Source organism: Delphinapterus leucas, chromosome 12 (genome assembly GCF_059928025.1).
Source record: "Delphinapterus leucas isolate spDelLeu-1000000601 "Yukka" chromosome 12, BTC_Dleu_Yukka2, whole genome shotgun sequence".
NCBI lineage: Eukaryota > Metazoa > Chordata > Mammalia > Artiodactyla > Monodontidae > Delphinapterus > Delphinapterus leucas.
Window position 1 is genome coordinate 88,025,901 of NC_143140.1, and position 17,368 is coordinate 88,043,268.

At 38.8% G+C, this 17,368-nt stretch overlaps 1 protein-coding gene across 1 annotated transcript in view; it reads right to left on the reverse strand.

Moving 5' to 3' along the window:
* Positions 1–17,368, reverse strand: part of RSPH3 (radial spoke head 3) — a 55,804-nt gene that overhangs the window by 27,526 nt on the left and 10,910 nt on the right. Inside the window, 7 exon segments of the mRNA XM_089921683.1 lie at positions 1–8,170; positions 8,172–8,442; positions 8,857–8,943; positions 11,344–11,506; positions 13,082–13,285; positions 14,665–14,810; positions 16,375–16,516. The exon segment at positions 1–8,170 is cut by the window's left edge and continues 27,526 nt beyond it. Coding sequence (XP_089777809.1) covers positions 8,131–8,170; positions 8,172–8,442; positions 8,857–8,943; positions 11,344–11,506; positions 13,082–13,285; positions 14,665–14,810; positions 16,375–16,516 — 1,053 coding nt within the window. The 3' untranslated portion in view covers positions 1–8,130.

Here is a 17,368-nt window from a genome sequence, read left to right on the forward strand (position 1 = left end):
TTGGTATAATGTGTTAAATGTTTGGTAGAATTCACCAGTGAACTCATGTGGGCCTGGTGTTTTGTTTTGTAAGGTTATTAACTATTGATTCAATTTATTTAATAGATATAAGCTTATTCAGATTGCCTACTTCCTCCACTTTTTTTTTTTTTTGTTTGTTTTTGTAGTACGCAGGCCTCTCACTGTTGTGGCCTCTCCCGTTGCGGAGCACAGGCTCCGGGTGCGCAGGCTCAGCAGCCATGGCTCACGGGCCCAGCCGCTCCGCGGTATGTGGGATCTTCCCGGATCGGGGCACAAACCCGTGTCCCCTGCATCAGCAGGCAGACTCCCAACCACTGCGCCACCAGGGAAGCCCCCTCCTTCATTTTTTAAGAGCAGTTTTGTTGGATATAAAATTCCTGAATGGCAGCCTTTTTCTTCTGGCACTTTTGAGTACATCACTCTACTGCTTTCTGACCTCCATGGTGACTGAATAAAAATAAGCTGTTAATATTGAGGAGCCCTTGTATATGATGAGTTATTTTTGTCTTGCTGCTGTTGAGGCCCAGGGCATGCTGCCCCCAAATATGTCTCAGTGGCATATTGATTATTTTGAATTCAAGTTACTTGAGAAACAGTGAAAAAAATGATATAAAAAACCCACTATGGGGCTTCCCTGGTGGCGCTGTCTCAGAATTGTCTTTGTCTCTGTCTCTTGGCAGTTGGACTATGATGTGTGCAATTGTGGATCTCTTTGAGTTTATTATACATGGAGTTTACTGAGCTTCTTGGATGTAAATATTAACATTTTTTTTCCATCAAATTGAGGATGTTTTCAGCCATGGTTTCTTCAAGTGTTCTTTCTGCCCCTTTCTCTCTTCCCTCTCCTTCTGGGATTCCTACTATGTGTCTGTCAGCGTTCTTATAGTGTCCCACACGTCTCTGAGGCTCTATTCAGTTTTCTTCATTCATTTTTCTTTCTGTTCCTCAGAATGGATAATATCAATTGATTTAACTTCAATTTCATGGCTTCCTTCTTCTAACAGTTCACATCTGAGGCCCTCTGGTTAATTTTTCATTTCAGTTATTGTACTTTTCAACACCAGAATTTCTATTTGGTTCCTTTTTATGATTTCTACCTCTTGATATTCACTCTTGGGTGAGAATCATTCTCATACTTTAAGTCTTTAGACATGGTTTCCTTTAGTTCTTTGAACATATTTATAATTGCTGATTAATGTCTTTGTTAAATAGGTTCAAAATTCGGACTTTCTCAGGGACAGTTTCTATCGACTGCTTTGTTTTTTCTTCTGCATGGGCTAAACTTTCTTATTCTTTGCATGTCGTGTATTTTTTGTTGAAATTTGAACATTTTATTTTACTTATTTATTTTTGGCTGCATTGGGTTTTTATTGCTGCGCGTGGGCTTCTCCCTAGTTGCGGTGAGCGGGGGCTACTCTTCGTTGCGGTGCGTGGGCTTCTCACTGCAGTGGCTTCTCTTGTTGCAGAGCATGGGCTCTAGGCGCACAGGCTTCAGTAGTTGTGGCACGCAGGCTCAGTAGTTGTGGTTCGTGGGCTTAGCTGTTCCACGGCATGTGGGATCTTCCCGGACCAGGGCTCGAACCTGTGTCCCCTGCATTGGCAGGTGGATTCTTAACCACTGTGCTACCAGAGAGGCCCTGAACATTTTAAAGAATTAAAATGTGGTAACTCTGGACATCAGATTCTTGCTCTACCCCTTCAACCTGGGTTTCTGGTTGGTGTTTGTCTGTTTAATGGCCTTCCTGAACAAATTCTGTAAAGTCTGTATTCTTTGTGTTGCCACTGAAGTCTGCTCAGTTAGCTTAGTGTTCAGCTAATGATTAGAGAGATTTCTTAAGTGCCCTGAACCAATAAGTCTTACACCCTTTGCTGAGGAGCTCTGTGTGTGTCGAGACACACCCTCAGTATTTCAGCAGTTTACAACTCTGACTTAGCTTTTAACTCCTGCTTGTGTAGATCCTCAAGGTCAGCCAGGGATGAGAGATAAAGGCCTTCCCAGGTCTTTCCTGGGCATGCAAACAGCCCTACAAAGCACCCTATACATATAGATTCCCAGGAATATGTTGAAGCTTTTCAAAACCTCCTGTGGACGTCACATTCCTCAGATTTCCTTTTCAAGTTTTTTGGCCAGCCTCCTGTTTGCTCCAACTGGCATTTCCAGCTCAGGCAGCTGTGATGTTAGACAATTACTGCTGATTATTTATTTATTTTTAAACGAATGCCCCGGTGTTGGGACCTTCCTCACCGAGCAAGCTCTGAGTCAGGTCAAATAAAGATAAGTCCTGTAAAAGGACTTATCCAGGGAGCTAGCCCCCAGACAGGTCAAATACTGACAGTTTTCTGGGGATATGGCTTTTCCGGAGAGCTCTAGGGCATGTTTTGCTCCCTCCAGTGGCTGATAGGCTGCTTGTTTTCTCAGTTACCGTGGTTTTGAGTCTATTGGTTTTCAAGGCTACTGTGGAGCTGGGAAGAATGAGATGGGAATAGGGCACGTTAAAATGCCACAAAGCTTACTCTTCTGTGATTCAGCTACTTTTCTTGAATAAATACTCTTCATTGTTGCAAGCCTTTGGTTAATTTCTAGAGTTCTGAAAATGTTACTTTTTTGACCATTTTGGCCTGTGTTCTCATTGCTTTTATGGAGGAGCTGAGTTTCAGGGGTCCTGACTCCACCGTTCCAGAAGCGCTTCGTCCATCATCCCTAACCTCTGTACCGTGCTGTAGTGCTTCGTCCATCATCCCTAACCTCTGTACCGTGCTGTAGTGCTTCATCCATCATCCCTAACCTCTGTACCGTGCTGTAGTGCTTCGTCCATCATCCCTAACCTCTGTACCGTGCTGTAGTGCTTCGTCCATCATCCCTAACCTCTGTGCCGTGCTGTAGTGCTTCGTCCATCATCCCTAACCTCTGTGCCGTGCTGTAGTGCGATCACGTACTCAAGAGCTGATGAGGAATATTCAGTTTTGGCCCCAGACTGCTGTGCCTTTTGAGCTATCTATTGCTTCCTGCCTTTCTTCTACCTTTGTTTTCTTACAAATGTTAGCCCACGGTCTTCCCATAGCAGTCCCTCTCTCCTTGTCAATATGCTACTTCTAATATGCTGTGGGGTTAATAAACAGCCAAATTGGGTAGCAGTGTTAGAATAGCTTTAGATGGTCCATGGCAAAATGCGTGGACTCGGACACTGTGACTGCTCAGGAGTCACTTTGGCTTTCTTTCTCTTATGCTCTAAAAATGAGGTTTCTAGATATCTGAATTTAGAAGAAGGGAGTTGGTGATGTCCAAATCATAGGAGATAATAGTCCCACAATACTCCTTGCTGAGTCAGATTATATCTATAGTAGTATACCTAATTTTGGGAAACATGTTTTAAGATGACTTTTACCAAATAGGAATTTCAAGGTAACAGTAACCAGGATGGAGAGTGAGTAGTTCTAAAACTATGCCATACAAGGAATAATTGGGAACAGTGGTGGTACTTCATTGGGAGAAAGAAAAACTTGGAAAAAAGAAAAAACTATTGGAGTACAGGACAGTGCTGGTATGGTAATAAAATTATTCTGTCTCCCTCCACCATAATCATGCCAATTGATTACAGGTTATAAACGAAAAAGAATAGGTTATAATGGGACAGATTTTGACTCAGTGTAGAAGAGATTTCTAATAATGAGAACTGTCAAACAATGTAATTGACTAAGTATTTACCATAGCTTGAGCCTGGGGAGACAAAACTAAATAAGATAGAATCACTATTCTAGGGCAGCTCATAAAGGGAAAGCCCCATCCTTAGGGATTCAACAAAGACTAAGTGACCACCTGTTAAGGATGCTGTATTGGATAGAAGACTGGAGTACATACAGCTAACGTCCATTCTAACACTACCATTTTAAGGGTCTGAGGTACAGGGTGGAGTCTGCTGCAGTCCCTGCAGAGCTGGCAGATGACTTTAGGGCAAGATAAAATATTCAGTGTGAGTCTAGAGCAGCAGTCCCCAACTTTTCTGGCACCAGGGACTGGTTTCATGGAAGACAATTTTTCCAGGGATGGGGGAGGTGTGAGATGGTTCAGGCGGTGATGTGAGCGACGGGGAGCGGCAGATGAAGCTTTGCTTGCTGGCCCGCTGCCCACCTCCCGCTGTGCGGCCGCCTCCTGACAGCCTGAGGACCGGTAGTGGTCCGCGGCCCAGGAGTTGGGGACCCCTGGTCTAGAGTCTCCAAGGAGTACAATATATTTTTGAACTCTTTGTCTACCAAGGTCTCTTTAGGGTCATTAAATTATGTATGACGTTGGAGGCAAGTCAACTTTACTTTAGGGATTTACTGACACCTAGTGGTAAAAATAGACATCAATATAATCCAAAATGTTAGAAGACCATACACACAAGCTCATTATAAAAATAAAGATGTATAACAACAAAATGTATAATTTACAAAAATTATAAATGCACATTGTGATAAAAATGTATTAATGTTTCAAATTCTATTTTCAAAAAGAATTTAAAATTCTTTAAATGTTATATTTTTATACTGAAATTTCAAACTTCAATACCTTGATTGATTTTATTTATAAACAAACCTATAACACCATTACTGTATCTTTTAACTCATATATTTCATTTATGCTATTTTCATGGTTTATAAAAAACAGAAAAACATCACCTAAGCTATCAATTTATTAAATTTTAATCTGTAAGTTGAAAGCACTAAAACAGAAAGGTTAATATGCTCTAATTCAAAGGGAGAATTAGAGACATCAATCCAATACCATTAATAGTAGTTTTTCATCATAGTGACACCTGATCTGTAACATTTTTGTTTGGGTCTCTGTGAACAAACTTGGAGAAGCTTGGAGAAGGTTGGTTCTGGTTAGACCTAGGAGCTATGGCTAAAAAACAATAGGTGTTAATTGGGCTAAGGGGAAATCAAACCCATATTTGGGCCTCTTCAGAATGCCTTTATGCTAAATAAACTGAGATAAATGGCTATGGCTATTGAGCTATAGAATACATAATAAAACTTTCTGTGATTCACCTACAAACAAAAGAGAAAAGCAGAATGTAACAAATTTTGCATAGTAAATAAAACATATGAAAACTAAAATTATAGATAAAAAATTTAGCTGATGTGGTTAATATGTTTTAACAACATGACAAGAAAATGAAAGTTTTTTAGGTTAGAAGAAATGAGTACCATTAACATTCGGATGGTTATGGTACCATAACATTTTGATATGATATGCAAAATGCCACTTCTCCCACACCCATTATGAGTTTTAAAGGAACTATCATGTCCAAATACTTTTTCCTTTTGCAAAACCTCCACTCTCCTACATGTTTTCAAAATAAACCACAGTCTGATAAAACAGTTCTTTTTCCCAACTACAGAGGCAAACCCCTTATGCGTGGTGAAGAACTCAGGACCAGGCAGTCTGGCTCTGGCATCTGCTTTCAGTCACCACCGTGTGATGCTGAGTGACTTCTCAGCCCACACCAATATTCCTCAGCTCAACAGAAGTCAGAATGGCTTAAACACCATGATACCTACACTAGAGAAAATCGCTTCTACCTTTTAGATCTATTTCACTGATATGGGAATTTTTGTCAGGGATGACAATCTCTATAAAGTTATTACATATTATCCGTTTTATCACTATTTAGCTTCTGTTAGCTTAGTGTTGGTTGAAAATAGAAAGGAACAGAACTCGTAAGAAGAGTATTAGCAAATGTGAGCATAGCCAATTTAAAGTTTCCATTCAGTATTTTTTTCCTACAGATAATATATAACCGGCTTCACGGGACAGTGCCCTAACTTCTCAACTATTTTTTTTCTCTCTAGGATGGAACAGGATGGCAGTTAAGCTTAACCAACTTCAGTGTGGGGTCTACAGATGTAGGTATATTTAATAAACTGAATTAACTTATGGAATTATAGAGCTCAGAACTGGATGTTTAGCAAAACATCTGCAAAGTGTTTAACGGACTGGCTTACTATAAAGGAAGGTTAGAATTGTAGAAGATAATCAACCTCAAATCCATCTAGAAAGCATTCTTAAAATTGTGGGTATTTAACAATCCATAATAAAAGTGATCCACAACAACCCCAATTAAAAAAAATTTCCTGGTCTTACTACCAAAATTAGTATTTTGTAAATTTTAGGAGGATCATAAAGACTGTTTAACAAGATGGAACTAACCCAGCAATGAATAACAGAAGTGATTCCAATTTTTAAAATGCTGTTAATGCGATAATTTATTTGAAGTTATTCTTTGCACCTCACAAAGGTTCAAGGTTGTTCAGAAGAAAGTATAGTAGATTAGAAGGAAGGAGATTTGGGCTCCAGCTTTCATCCCATTACTTACTAGGCTTGTCACTTAGGGCAAATCACTTAAAACCCCTGAGCTGTGGTTTCCTCATTTTACCCCTGCTTCACTCAGCTCCACTGCTAGGCTGTATCTGCAGCCTCCTCAAGGTGCTCCACACCCAGAAGGCACTCAGTGAACGTTTGCTGGCTGAACAAACCAAAGATTGATTGAAAATGAAAATAAAAATATTGTCACATACACTGCAGAAGTTGCTCTGAGGTTAAAATGATGTGGGGTTATAATATGTGGGGAATTAGCTTGAGAATCATGAAAGATGCTATAGAGACGTACAGTGCAGTTCTTTTTACAAATTGAGAAAGATGTTCTTATATATTTTTAATACCTAATTTAAAAAGAAACTAAGGTTGGGACTTCTCTGGCAGTCCAGTGGTTAAGACTTCGCCTTCCAATGCAAGGGGTGCAGGTTTGATCCCTGTTCGGGGAGCTAAGACGATACATGGTTTGTTGTCAAAAAACCAAAACACATAAAACAGAAGCAATATTGTAACAAATTCAATAAAGGCCTTAAAAATGGTCCACATCAAAAAAAATCTTTAAAGGGAAAAAGAAACTAAGGTAAGTGTGTTAATAACTGCAAGCTATTTCAAATAGCTTATATATTTATAAATATTTATATATATTTATAAATATTATATATTTATAAATATTCTGAGAAAAACAGACTATATCTACCTAAAGCTTCAGAAGACTTCAGTGATTAAAGATGAACATAACTTCAGAAATAAAATATCTGTGATTTTCAATAGTGCAGGTAAATTCACCAGAGAAGTTCAGATTAAAAAGTCAAATGGTAATTCCCTATAACACAGTCATACTAGGTAATATCTTACCATATTTTAAAAAGAGATTTATAGGTACTAATGTTGAAAGGTCTAAGATATACTGTTAGGTGAAAAATGCAAATAATACATTCCATATATTTCCAGGTGTTCAAATCTATATCTATAAAAATATCTTGAAAAAGGCCTGGAAGGTACACACCTGATGGATGACAGTGGTCGTCTCTGAGGAGGGACTTTTAGCTTTATTGGCATTGCCTGAAATTTTTTAATAGCAGGAATGTGAAAAACTAGATGAGAGCATATTACTAATTCATAGAACCCCTGGAGCATTACTTGAAGACTGAAGATTGAAGGGGTAACTATCTGTTTAATTTCATACAATATGGGTACACTTCTTGGTCTTTGCAAGGAGAGAGCACTCTAGCTTTCAGTTACCCAACATTTAGGGATTCTTGGTTAGAGTAAGTTAAACAGTTTTTCTGCAGAGAAGAAAAGCTCAATGGCTGACAGCACTGATATCTAACATTAAATAGCATACTTACTAAAAAAAGAACGAAACCACAAAACTAAGGAAAAGTATATTAGCTATACATAGTGGTAATGGGAAGAGTAAGTAAAAATATATTAGTTACACAGTGGCGATGGAAGGGCTAAGGAAAAATACATTCACTAGTTATATATACTGGTAATGGGAAGCTTGTAATTAGACATAATTCTCATTAGAGTTATAATATAGCTTCTAAATAGTCTACTATTAAATAAAGTTTCATTAAAAAAATTAGTTTTATTATTTCAACGTATTTGATTTGCTCAGTCCATCAGACAAGAAGACATGTTGACTAAACACAACCTAGTGCCTAACCTGAGGGGACTCGCGCATCGTTACCTGATTGCTAGCAAAGCTGACTGGCTGCTGATGGGTTCCACGGCTCCGAAGCTCCCCTCTATTGCAACAGTTTTTCACTCCTGAAGGACTTCCTCATTTGTTTGCTCATCCTCTTCTTCCATAAGCTTCCTGTCTTGGGATGACACTCTCTCCATATACCTTGCATCATACGGTGTTCTTTGCAGGGAGTCTGTGTCTGGAAGTGGCCTCTGTGCCTGTGATGCACCGTGATCCTGGAACTCGTAGCCCACCGGTGGGTCTCTCATTCCTCCAGGACCACTGAGCCCATCCTCAGGTTTCAGAGAAGAGTGCCTGTCCTCCTTACGCTCATACAGGCTCAGTCGTTTCCCAACCACCTCACGAATCAACACTGAGAAATTATAGGTGCAGAAATCACTGTGATTTTTCGTATTTTGGTAGTTATAATGCTGACTTACAGATGAGTACAAAATATTCACCAGCCCTCGTCCCTTCCCTGTATCATGACCTTTTATATAAAGTCAACATACTTACCTTCTGTGCCACTTAATTCGCTAAATATGCATTATATTCAATGCCCGTTTTAACAGAATATAATTTATAAAGTAATGACAGAAGATATTAATTCTGATCAAATTATAAAAGAACCAAAATTAATATTGAGGGTAAAAATATGTACCTTTGTTAATATAATTGATATACTGAAAATTTAAGAACCAAAACTTTAAAATATCTTTCTTCAATATATTCTTTCTACTGAAAAATTTCAGAGATGACTTTCAAATAATAAAATAAAAGAACTTACTGTCAACCACTGTTCTTCCAACCATGCTGCACTCCATGGTTTTGTCAACTTCATTCATTAGCCATGGAAGGAATCCTATCTCAATATCTGTAATTTAAAAAGTTAACTTCATTAAGTGATTTTTAGGAATCATTATAGATTGGAAGAATCTGTGCTTTCCCCTAATGTTACAGATACATCAATATTGTTTTCTTATTATAAAATGTCAAATAGACTCATACAGCATCACTTTTGTTGTTACCACATTCTCTATATATCTTCTGGTCTATTTCCGTTCAATTGCAGTAGAAACAGTATTTTTAGAACTATGAGGCCTTCCTTGGAGTCAAAGGTGTTAGAACTGACTTTATAGGTGCAACGTGAGATGAATCAAGGAGGCGGGGGGGGGTGTGGAAGCAGGGGGTGTGGAACTGGGAGCAGAACTCCAATCCAAATGCAATGCAAAGCCAGGACTGAGCAACGCTGGCACCTCCATCTGAAGCCCAGCTGAAGCCTGGGGACGACAGAAGCGGATCAAGATTCAGAGGTAAGGGTCAGAGGGCATCTAAGAAGGCCATGTAGAAATGGGTCAGAAACGAGGTGTTTCCATTAGTGATAAATTTGTTCAAATTGAAATGGAAATCTACTCTATGGTGTAAGCCTTTAAAAAATATGGTCCCTGGGCTTCCCTGGTGGCGCAGTGGCTGAGAGTCCGCCTGCCGATGCAGGGGACGTGGGTTCGTGCCCCGGTCTGGGAAGATCCCACATGCCGCGGAGCGGCTGGGCCCGTGAGCCACGGCCGCTGAGCCTGCGCGTCCGGAGCCTGTGCTCCGCGACGGGAGAGGCCACAACAGTGAGAGGCCCGCGTACCGCAAAAAAAAAAAAAAAGAAAAAAAAAGGTCCCTTACAATATACATTTTAATGTTTTAAAATGGCTTTTTTGGGGGACTTTTCTGGAGGTGCAGTGGTTAAGACTCTGCACTTAAACTGCAGGGGGCACAGGTTCGACCCCTGGTTGGGGAACTATGATCCCACATGCCGTGCGGCATGGCCAAAAAAAAAGGCTTTTTTTGGGGGCAGGCACCTAATTATTTTTCAGTGGGTGACAAGAGAGGGTGTGATAGAATATATATTCACTACTATAAAGAGTCTTAATCTGAAGCATGAATCTCCTTTGCAAGCTTTTAAATGACCTATAACTGACTTTTCCAGCAACCCATGAACGCAGAAAAGGTTGCTGGCCTCTGTGACTAACAGCAAGAGGCCCAGCTGGACCCCGGGAAGCTGGCAGCATGGCAAGGGCACTGGACCTGGAGTCAGAGTCCCAGTCAGTGCAGACCTAAGCACCCCCTGAGTGTCCAAGAGCAATTCAAGTTCTCTGAGCTTCAGTTTCTACTTCTGAAAAATGGGACTTAATCTGCCGTACTCCCTCCCTCACAGCCCTTTCGGATGGGCCAAACGGCATCATGTGTGAAAAACACGACAAAAATTGCGAAGTACAATAGAAATGTAAACTAATAATATTTGTCTGTAACCTGACCCTTATGTATTGAATTCAGTGTGTCATCGTTGAAAACTGACATGGCTAATATCTGCCCTCAGACGGTATTAGCCATTTGAAATAGGACCTGTGTACAAAGCAACATGGATGTAAGTGCTTTTGAACCCGAGGAAGGAGGGCGGCAGTGAAAAAGTGCCAACTCTTCCCCTCCGTTTGGCCACACCAAGCTGAAGAGAGTGGCTCTGAGGGGATGCTGGGAGATGGCTAACAGGTACGGGTTCTATCAAGGCTGAGATCAGGTTGGTTTGGTTGTTGTTGAAGCCTCCAACACTTAATACAATGCCTGGGATAGTATAAACACCTCATTACATAACCTCACTAGCTGTCCCCAAAGAGATTTTGATTGCGATAGGAAGTCTACTGAAAGAAACTTAGCGACAACTACTTACGCATATAGATTCCATACACAACTGACCCTTGAAGGACATGGCGGTTGGGGCTGCTGACCGCAGGCACAGCCAAACATCTGCATATGACTTCACAGGCAGACCTCTGTATCTGCAGATCTGCATCTGCGGCTTCAACCAACCACGGGCTGCACTATGCTACAGTACGTATTGGGTGGAAAAGCCCGCGTTTAGGTTTTATTTACATTATGATGTTCAGCTCCTAAATAATCCTCGTGTCACACAGGAGGAGACTGAAGGTCACAGAGCTTAGTTAATGATAAAACTGGGATTCAAGCTCAAGTTTTTGACATCAAGTCCGTATTTCTTTCTACTATCCAATGTTGTTTCTCAATGAAAGTAAACATCCTAAAATCAAGATCTTTATAATGCACCTCTTACTAGTGACAGTTCTTTCTTAAAACAACTGTAATTGATTTTAAAATTTGTTTCAGAGATAGAAAGATTCCAATTCAAAATAAAAATGGGCACGCGATAAATCTGAACCATGAAGAGGATGCTTATTGTTAGACAGCTAATCTAACGAAGACCTCCACAGACCTCTTTCAACAGGATCATAAAAGTAGCCTCCATCCCTGAGGCTGCTGAAAACAGAAGGGAGAAGGTCGGCCAGGTAACGCTGTGCAAACGCTTGGGCGGCGATTTTCTGTGCAGTCTCATCATGCTTGTGAACCACCTGCCACTGCTGTTGCTTACGACGTTCCTGCCCAGAGAAAAACGCCGCCACAGGTGGTTATTCAGCTATTACGTCTTCCCCAAATGCTGACTCTAGTGAGCGGAAGAATTTGGACTTATATTTGTATCCAAAAATGAACAGAGAGGTGTCTATTACCAGTTCATGTTTTTCATCAAGATTTGAATGAATTTCAACAGCTAGGTAGGTACTGAATTCAGAGGAGATGAAGCTTAAGGTAAAATTTGTTTCCTGATCCATTTTCAAGTAAAATAATTTCAAGATATACATGTTTGACTGTGTGGCTGATATCAAAGAATAATAATAGTTATACTTATTTTTAATTAGTATTTTAAAGTACTGCTGATATGAAAATTACAGTTGCTTAGATATCTTTGATTAAAAACTTGGGCCAATGAATTATCTCATTTGTAATGATTCTTTGAGTTCATAAAGTTCAGAAAATTATAAAACCTCTTTTTGTTGTTGCTTCTTGTAGCTCATATGAAACCTGTGAAGCTAATGAACTATTCTCTACTCCTATGTACAAGTGGGAACATTAATATATTTTCTAATTAAATCTATTTTCAAAGTTTAAGCAAATATAAATCTAGATGATTTGTAGACTTCATTTTTTAAAATGTATTTCCTAACAGTAAATAAACAAATTTAACTTTTTTTTGATAGAGCCTTCACCAATTATTTCAACAAAGCTAATTCTGTCAGTGTTCATTTTGTAATTGTGAACAAATAATCGTGCATTTGCACAATCTTTACCATCAGCCCTATGCTCTCTACACAATTAATTATTCACTTTGGAGGAGAACTGAAAGTCCATTTGACTAGGTTTTGGGTAGAATGTCCCGACAACTAAGCTATTCTGCGTGGTAAGCTAGACTCTTTGAGCCCTTTCAGGTGTTTGGGAACTCCTTCATCATTTATCCAGCCAGTGTTTAATACAGGGTGACAGTTATTGCCAAACCCAGACAGACTCTTATCTAAAGATTACTGAGCCTCGTGCTTCCTAACTAGAGGTTTCTGGCATATTTTAAAAATTGGATTCTAAAACTTTTCTTATTAAAGGTTCTAAAAACCTCTAATCTAGAGAAATATTCTATAAAGACCCAAGTATAAATATTTTATAAAGACCCAAGTAGTAGACTCTACAGATGTGGAGCAAGGCTCACCACAGAGAAGAAGATGCAGAATTCTAGGCAGATCTTCTGCTTCTTACTGCCCACCTACCCAAAGATACTCCACTTTTTCCTGCCACCTTCTCTGCCACTGACTTGGGGCAAATTGACGTTATTTCTTTCTCTAGCACTCTTGATATTTAAGAGTGCCTTTCACTGGAACATATGTAATTTAAATTGTTACATTTAGGAACTTCGGGAACTCTGTGTAGGTACATTTATGTAAACTGGAATTTAAAAACGTAATTCAGTCCAGGAAAGATCTGTGATCTACAGGACAGACCTGAGCAACAATTACTACAGGTCTTTTCTATATGTTTGCAAAGATCTTGAGCTCTGTTCATACTACATGTGATTTTGAACATAGTCTATTAAATAACCAAAATCTAAGAGAGAAACTAAAATTCTATACTTTTTCCTCTCGGTGTCGCCTCTCCCGCTCTTCAAGTCGCTGAACTTCCGCAAGCTCGACGTTGCGTAACTCCTCATGTGCGCGCTGACGGGCCCGCAGGTTCGCCAACTCTTCTTCTTCCATTACTTCCAGAAGAGACTGCTCGATGGTCTTTCCCACCAAAACTTCTAACATTGGTTTAACTTCAAGATCAAAGTCAAAGAGCTTAAACACACAAAACAAAGCAAGTTTAAAATTGTAATCCTGAACCAAAGGCTCAGTGAAAAAATATCCGGAAGAGTAGCAATAACAGGATACTATTTATTGAGTGTCTTCTTTGTGCCAGACACCGTGCTGGTGTTTTATTTATGGTTTCTGATCCTCAAAATAGCCTGAAGGGCACACAGGCTGTTTACAAGCAAAAAATGATTGAGTCTAAGTTATAAAAAGACCTATGCAATCATCAGAATGAACCTCGATACTCAACAATTTTCAGATAAAACTCTGAAACCCAAGGGAAATATCCGTCTTTTTTGTTCTCTGCCTTTTCTGCTCAGTTTTTACTGGTCGTTTTGATAACGGTTCGAAGAACAAAGGAACAAGAATAATGGATATTTTGGCGATTCATCTCTAGGATTTCGAGGCAAATATACCCTTCTATGTAGATTATGAAAACTTACTTTATTTCCCAATTTCAACGACAGTACTTTCAAATTCCTTCGAATCTTAAATCTCACTGAAGTCATTATGTACATAAGGATTGCCTTCTCTTCTTCAATTTCATAAACTGGCCTATTTATGCATTCCACACTGATACGAAAATGTAATTATTTTAGGATTATTTTCCTAACATAGATTATCTTCATAAAATTTATGTAATCTACAAGGAACTAACAGTGGAACTTTTTATACCAGAGATATTACTTTTATTTGGTACAAATCTACCTTATATTCATATATTAAGCAAGTATGCAAACACACAAAAATTAAATATGTAAATATTCTAAAAACATTTCTAAAAATTTTTATTTCTGAACAGCAAAGAGGGAAAATGAGATTATGGTATTTAAAAACATGCAGACCTACTAGAGAATGGACTTGAGGATACGGGAAGGGGGAAGGGTAACCTGGGACAAAGCGAGAGAGTGGCATGGACATATATACACTACCAAACGTAGAATAGATAGCTAGTGGGAAGCAGCCGCATAGCACAGGGAGATCAGCTCGGTGCTTTGTGACCACCTAGAGGGGTAGGATAGGGAGGGTGGGAGGGAGGGAGATGCAAGAAGGGGTAGGATTGGGAGGGAGATGCAAGAAGAGATATGGGGACATATGTATATGTATAACTGATTCACTTTGTTATAAAGCAGAAACCGACACACCATTGTAAAGCAATTATACTCTAAAAAAGATGTTAAAAAATAATTAAAAAAAACATTTCTGGGTAGCTCAGGATAAAACTATTATAGATAAATTTGGAAAGAAATGCACTAAGTAGAATCTTCTTGACTGTGAAGTGGTTTGTATTCATGTTAAGCTTTTAAGTAAACCTAACTTTAACTATTTATAAAGAAGATAGAGGAAAGTCCAATAATGTACTATACCTCTCCTTCTAGAATTTGGGTGGCCACATCTTTGCCAGTTTTGGCAGGAATAAAGAGCGGTGTTGGTGGTTTGTCCAAAAATGCATCTGTTTGGCATTCCATATCAACTTCTATTATGCGGTCAGCAATTTCTTCAAGGTATAATTCTAAGAGAACACCATATACATTGAGTTTGAAATTATGGTCTATTTCAAGTATTTGAAACTACAGTCCCTTCAAAATAGAACTGAATGGATCAGAAAACAAGTCTTGGAATAAAAGTACTCAAATGTGGGGTTCAATTCACACAGTGTACTAAGCGTTTTTATAATATTTGGAAGACTGTAGAGTCACTCAGGCTAGAACATTAATTAAATGTTGAGAAAGCACTGTGCTTTGTATTTGAAAACAGAACTAAAGAAGAGCATGAAACCATAGATGTACGTAAGACACAAAGTATAACACAGGATGCAAAGTTAACAATCCATTTATTTAATGAATCCTAAGATAGTCAACTTACAAAGATTTGAAAATTCCTGGATATTTAAAAAAGCTATGCACCATGTCACTGTGTTACCTGATGTTCCCTCTAGCCTACATATTATAAACAGACATATGAAACCAAATTTCACCTTAGGAATAATTTATATGAGGCAAGGGCAGTATGGTATCACACAAAGAACACGAGAATCGGAGTCAGATGTTGAACACAGAACCTAGCCAAATTACACCCTCTTTGGGCCTCAATTTCTTTATGTGTAAAAGGGATCATAATTATCAGTCACATGGAGTCTTTGCAATAATAAAGGAGATACATAGGAAAAGGACCTGGTATAGTCTCTGAGATATAAGAAATACTCAACAAAAAGTACCTGCTATTCCATCACTTAATATTCTGATGGTATAAATAAACACTAAAATTTAGCTCTCTCAGAATTACAACTATGTTGGCTAATCACAGACATATACGCATTCTAGACTTGGCCTCAACGTAGGGAAAAAACACGGAATGGTCCTCTTCCTTTCATCCTTATTATCCAGAAGTATCTCAGATGAATCCACTCACCATCTTGGCAGGGTGCAAGGTGAATGCCGAGTAGTTACGCTGGTCCAAGGAGAACACCAAGTACTGTTTGACTATCAAGATTCTGTCAACAACACAGCTAGACCCTATAGGTCTAGGTAAGCCTCCACAGCTGACAACAGTCAAACAAGCAGGAAAAGCCTGGCACTAGCCTAGGAGAGCCCGAATGGCCCTGGGGAGTATGCAAAGCGAATGGAGAACAAAAGGAGAGACAAGAAGAGGCCATGGTGAGAGAAGTGGGGGACTCAGATCTAAATGGGTTTACTCCCGTCAAAAGACAAAACACCAAAATAAAACTAGATTGCTGTCCTCTCCTGTTGGTCCAACACTGATTCATGTTGGGCTATAAAAAGTAAGAAATAATGCCAGTTTGAGAATAGAATATGTGAAAAGGGCTAAGAGAGAACTTAATTTGGTCATTAAATTCTTTTTTCAAAAACCCCATCTCATACTTTCAGCCATACCCAATATAATAATAATATATAGTCTATGAGTTTGTTTAATGAAGGGACTTCTCCTACCATGTGACTGGGGAAGTACTGGACAGCATAACAGATACATAAATAATATAAAGGCCAAATAAAATGAACTGACTTAGAAAACCAAGCACACCCAGGAGCCACCATGCCAATGGCGGGCCCACATACCTGTCTGTACATCTACATGCTTTCTGCCTTCCACGGGTTCGGGTGTTCGTGGTCTGAGCTGTTCTTGGGCTCGTTTTTTGGCAAGAGCCCTCCTCTTAGCCTGCTGCTGTCTCTGAATCTCTGCAGGATCGGGCTGCCCAGGCTGAGTGACAGAAAAGGCTTCTAAAATTTAGAAAATATTTCTCAAAACATATAGGACTGCTGTTCCAAAAGTGATTCCTGGATGGTATAAAAGCCTCTGTCATAGAATGCCTCCTGATTATCATCAGTGACTTGATGATTAAAAATTTATTTGAACTTTGTCTGGTAATTACAAAGGTATGTGACAAAACATATAAAGTAACTTCAATTTATGACTGTTAATTAAAATGGGTGCAGAATCCCATCTAATAAATTGTTTTTCCTCATTCAAGGATTTTTACCATGAACTCCTCTGGGGCCTAGTAAACCGATACAACCATTCAGTCACAGTAAATTTTAATGTGTAGTTAAGAAATTGAAAAGCGCTCGAATTTTTTAAAAATCTGATTTCATGGACAGAATTTCCTTAAAAAATATATTAGCTCACAAAGAAAATATCCTCAGTCCAAACGAAGCCTGTCCAAGTGCACAAAATAATAGCTGACTAAGGGATTAAAAGTATAATTATTCACAGTAGTCCTGCAATATGTGGCGGTCCTTGATTTCATATTCATATCTAATTTTGCAGTCCTTCTCTATAGCTAACTTGTCTTATCTCAAGGTAAATATGAAAAGAAAAGGAGAAATATAAAAGTACTTTACATGAAAATTTTTAATATTTAAAATTAGACTTCTAAAAACATTTTAATTGAAATTGTAGTTTTTTTAAAAAGAAAAAAGAAAATTACCTATAATCCCATCTTCCTAATACAATGGCCATTGCTATTTAAATGCATACAGTGTTTTTGAAGTTGTGGTGATACCATACATTTTATACTGTTTTCCTAACTTAACACTACCTATCGTAAATTTT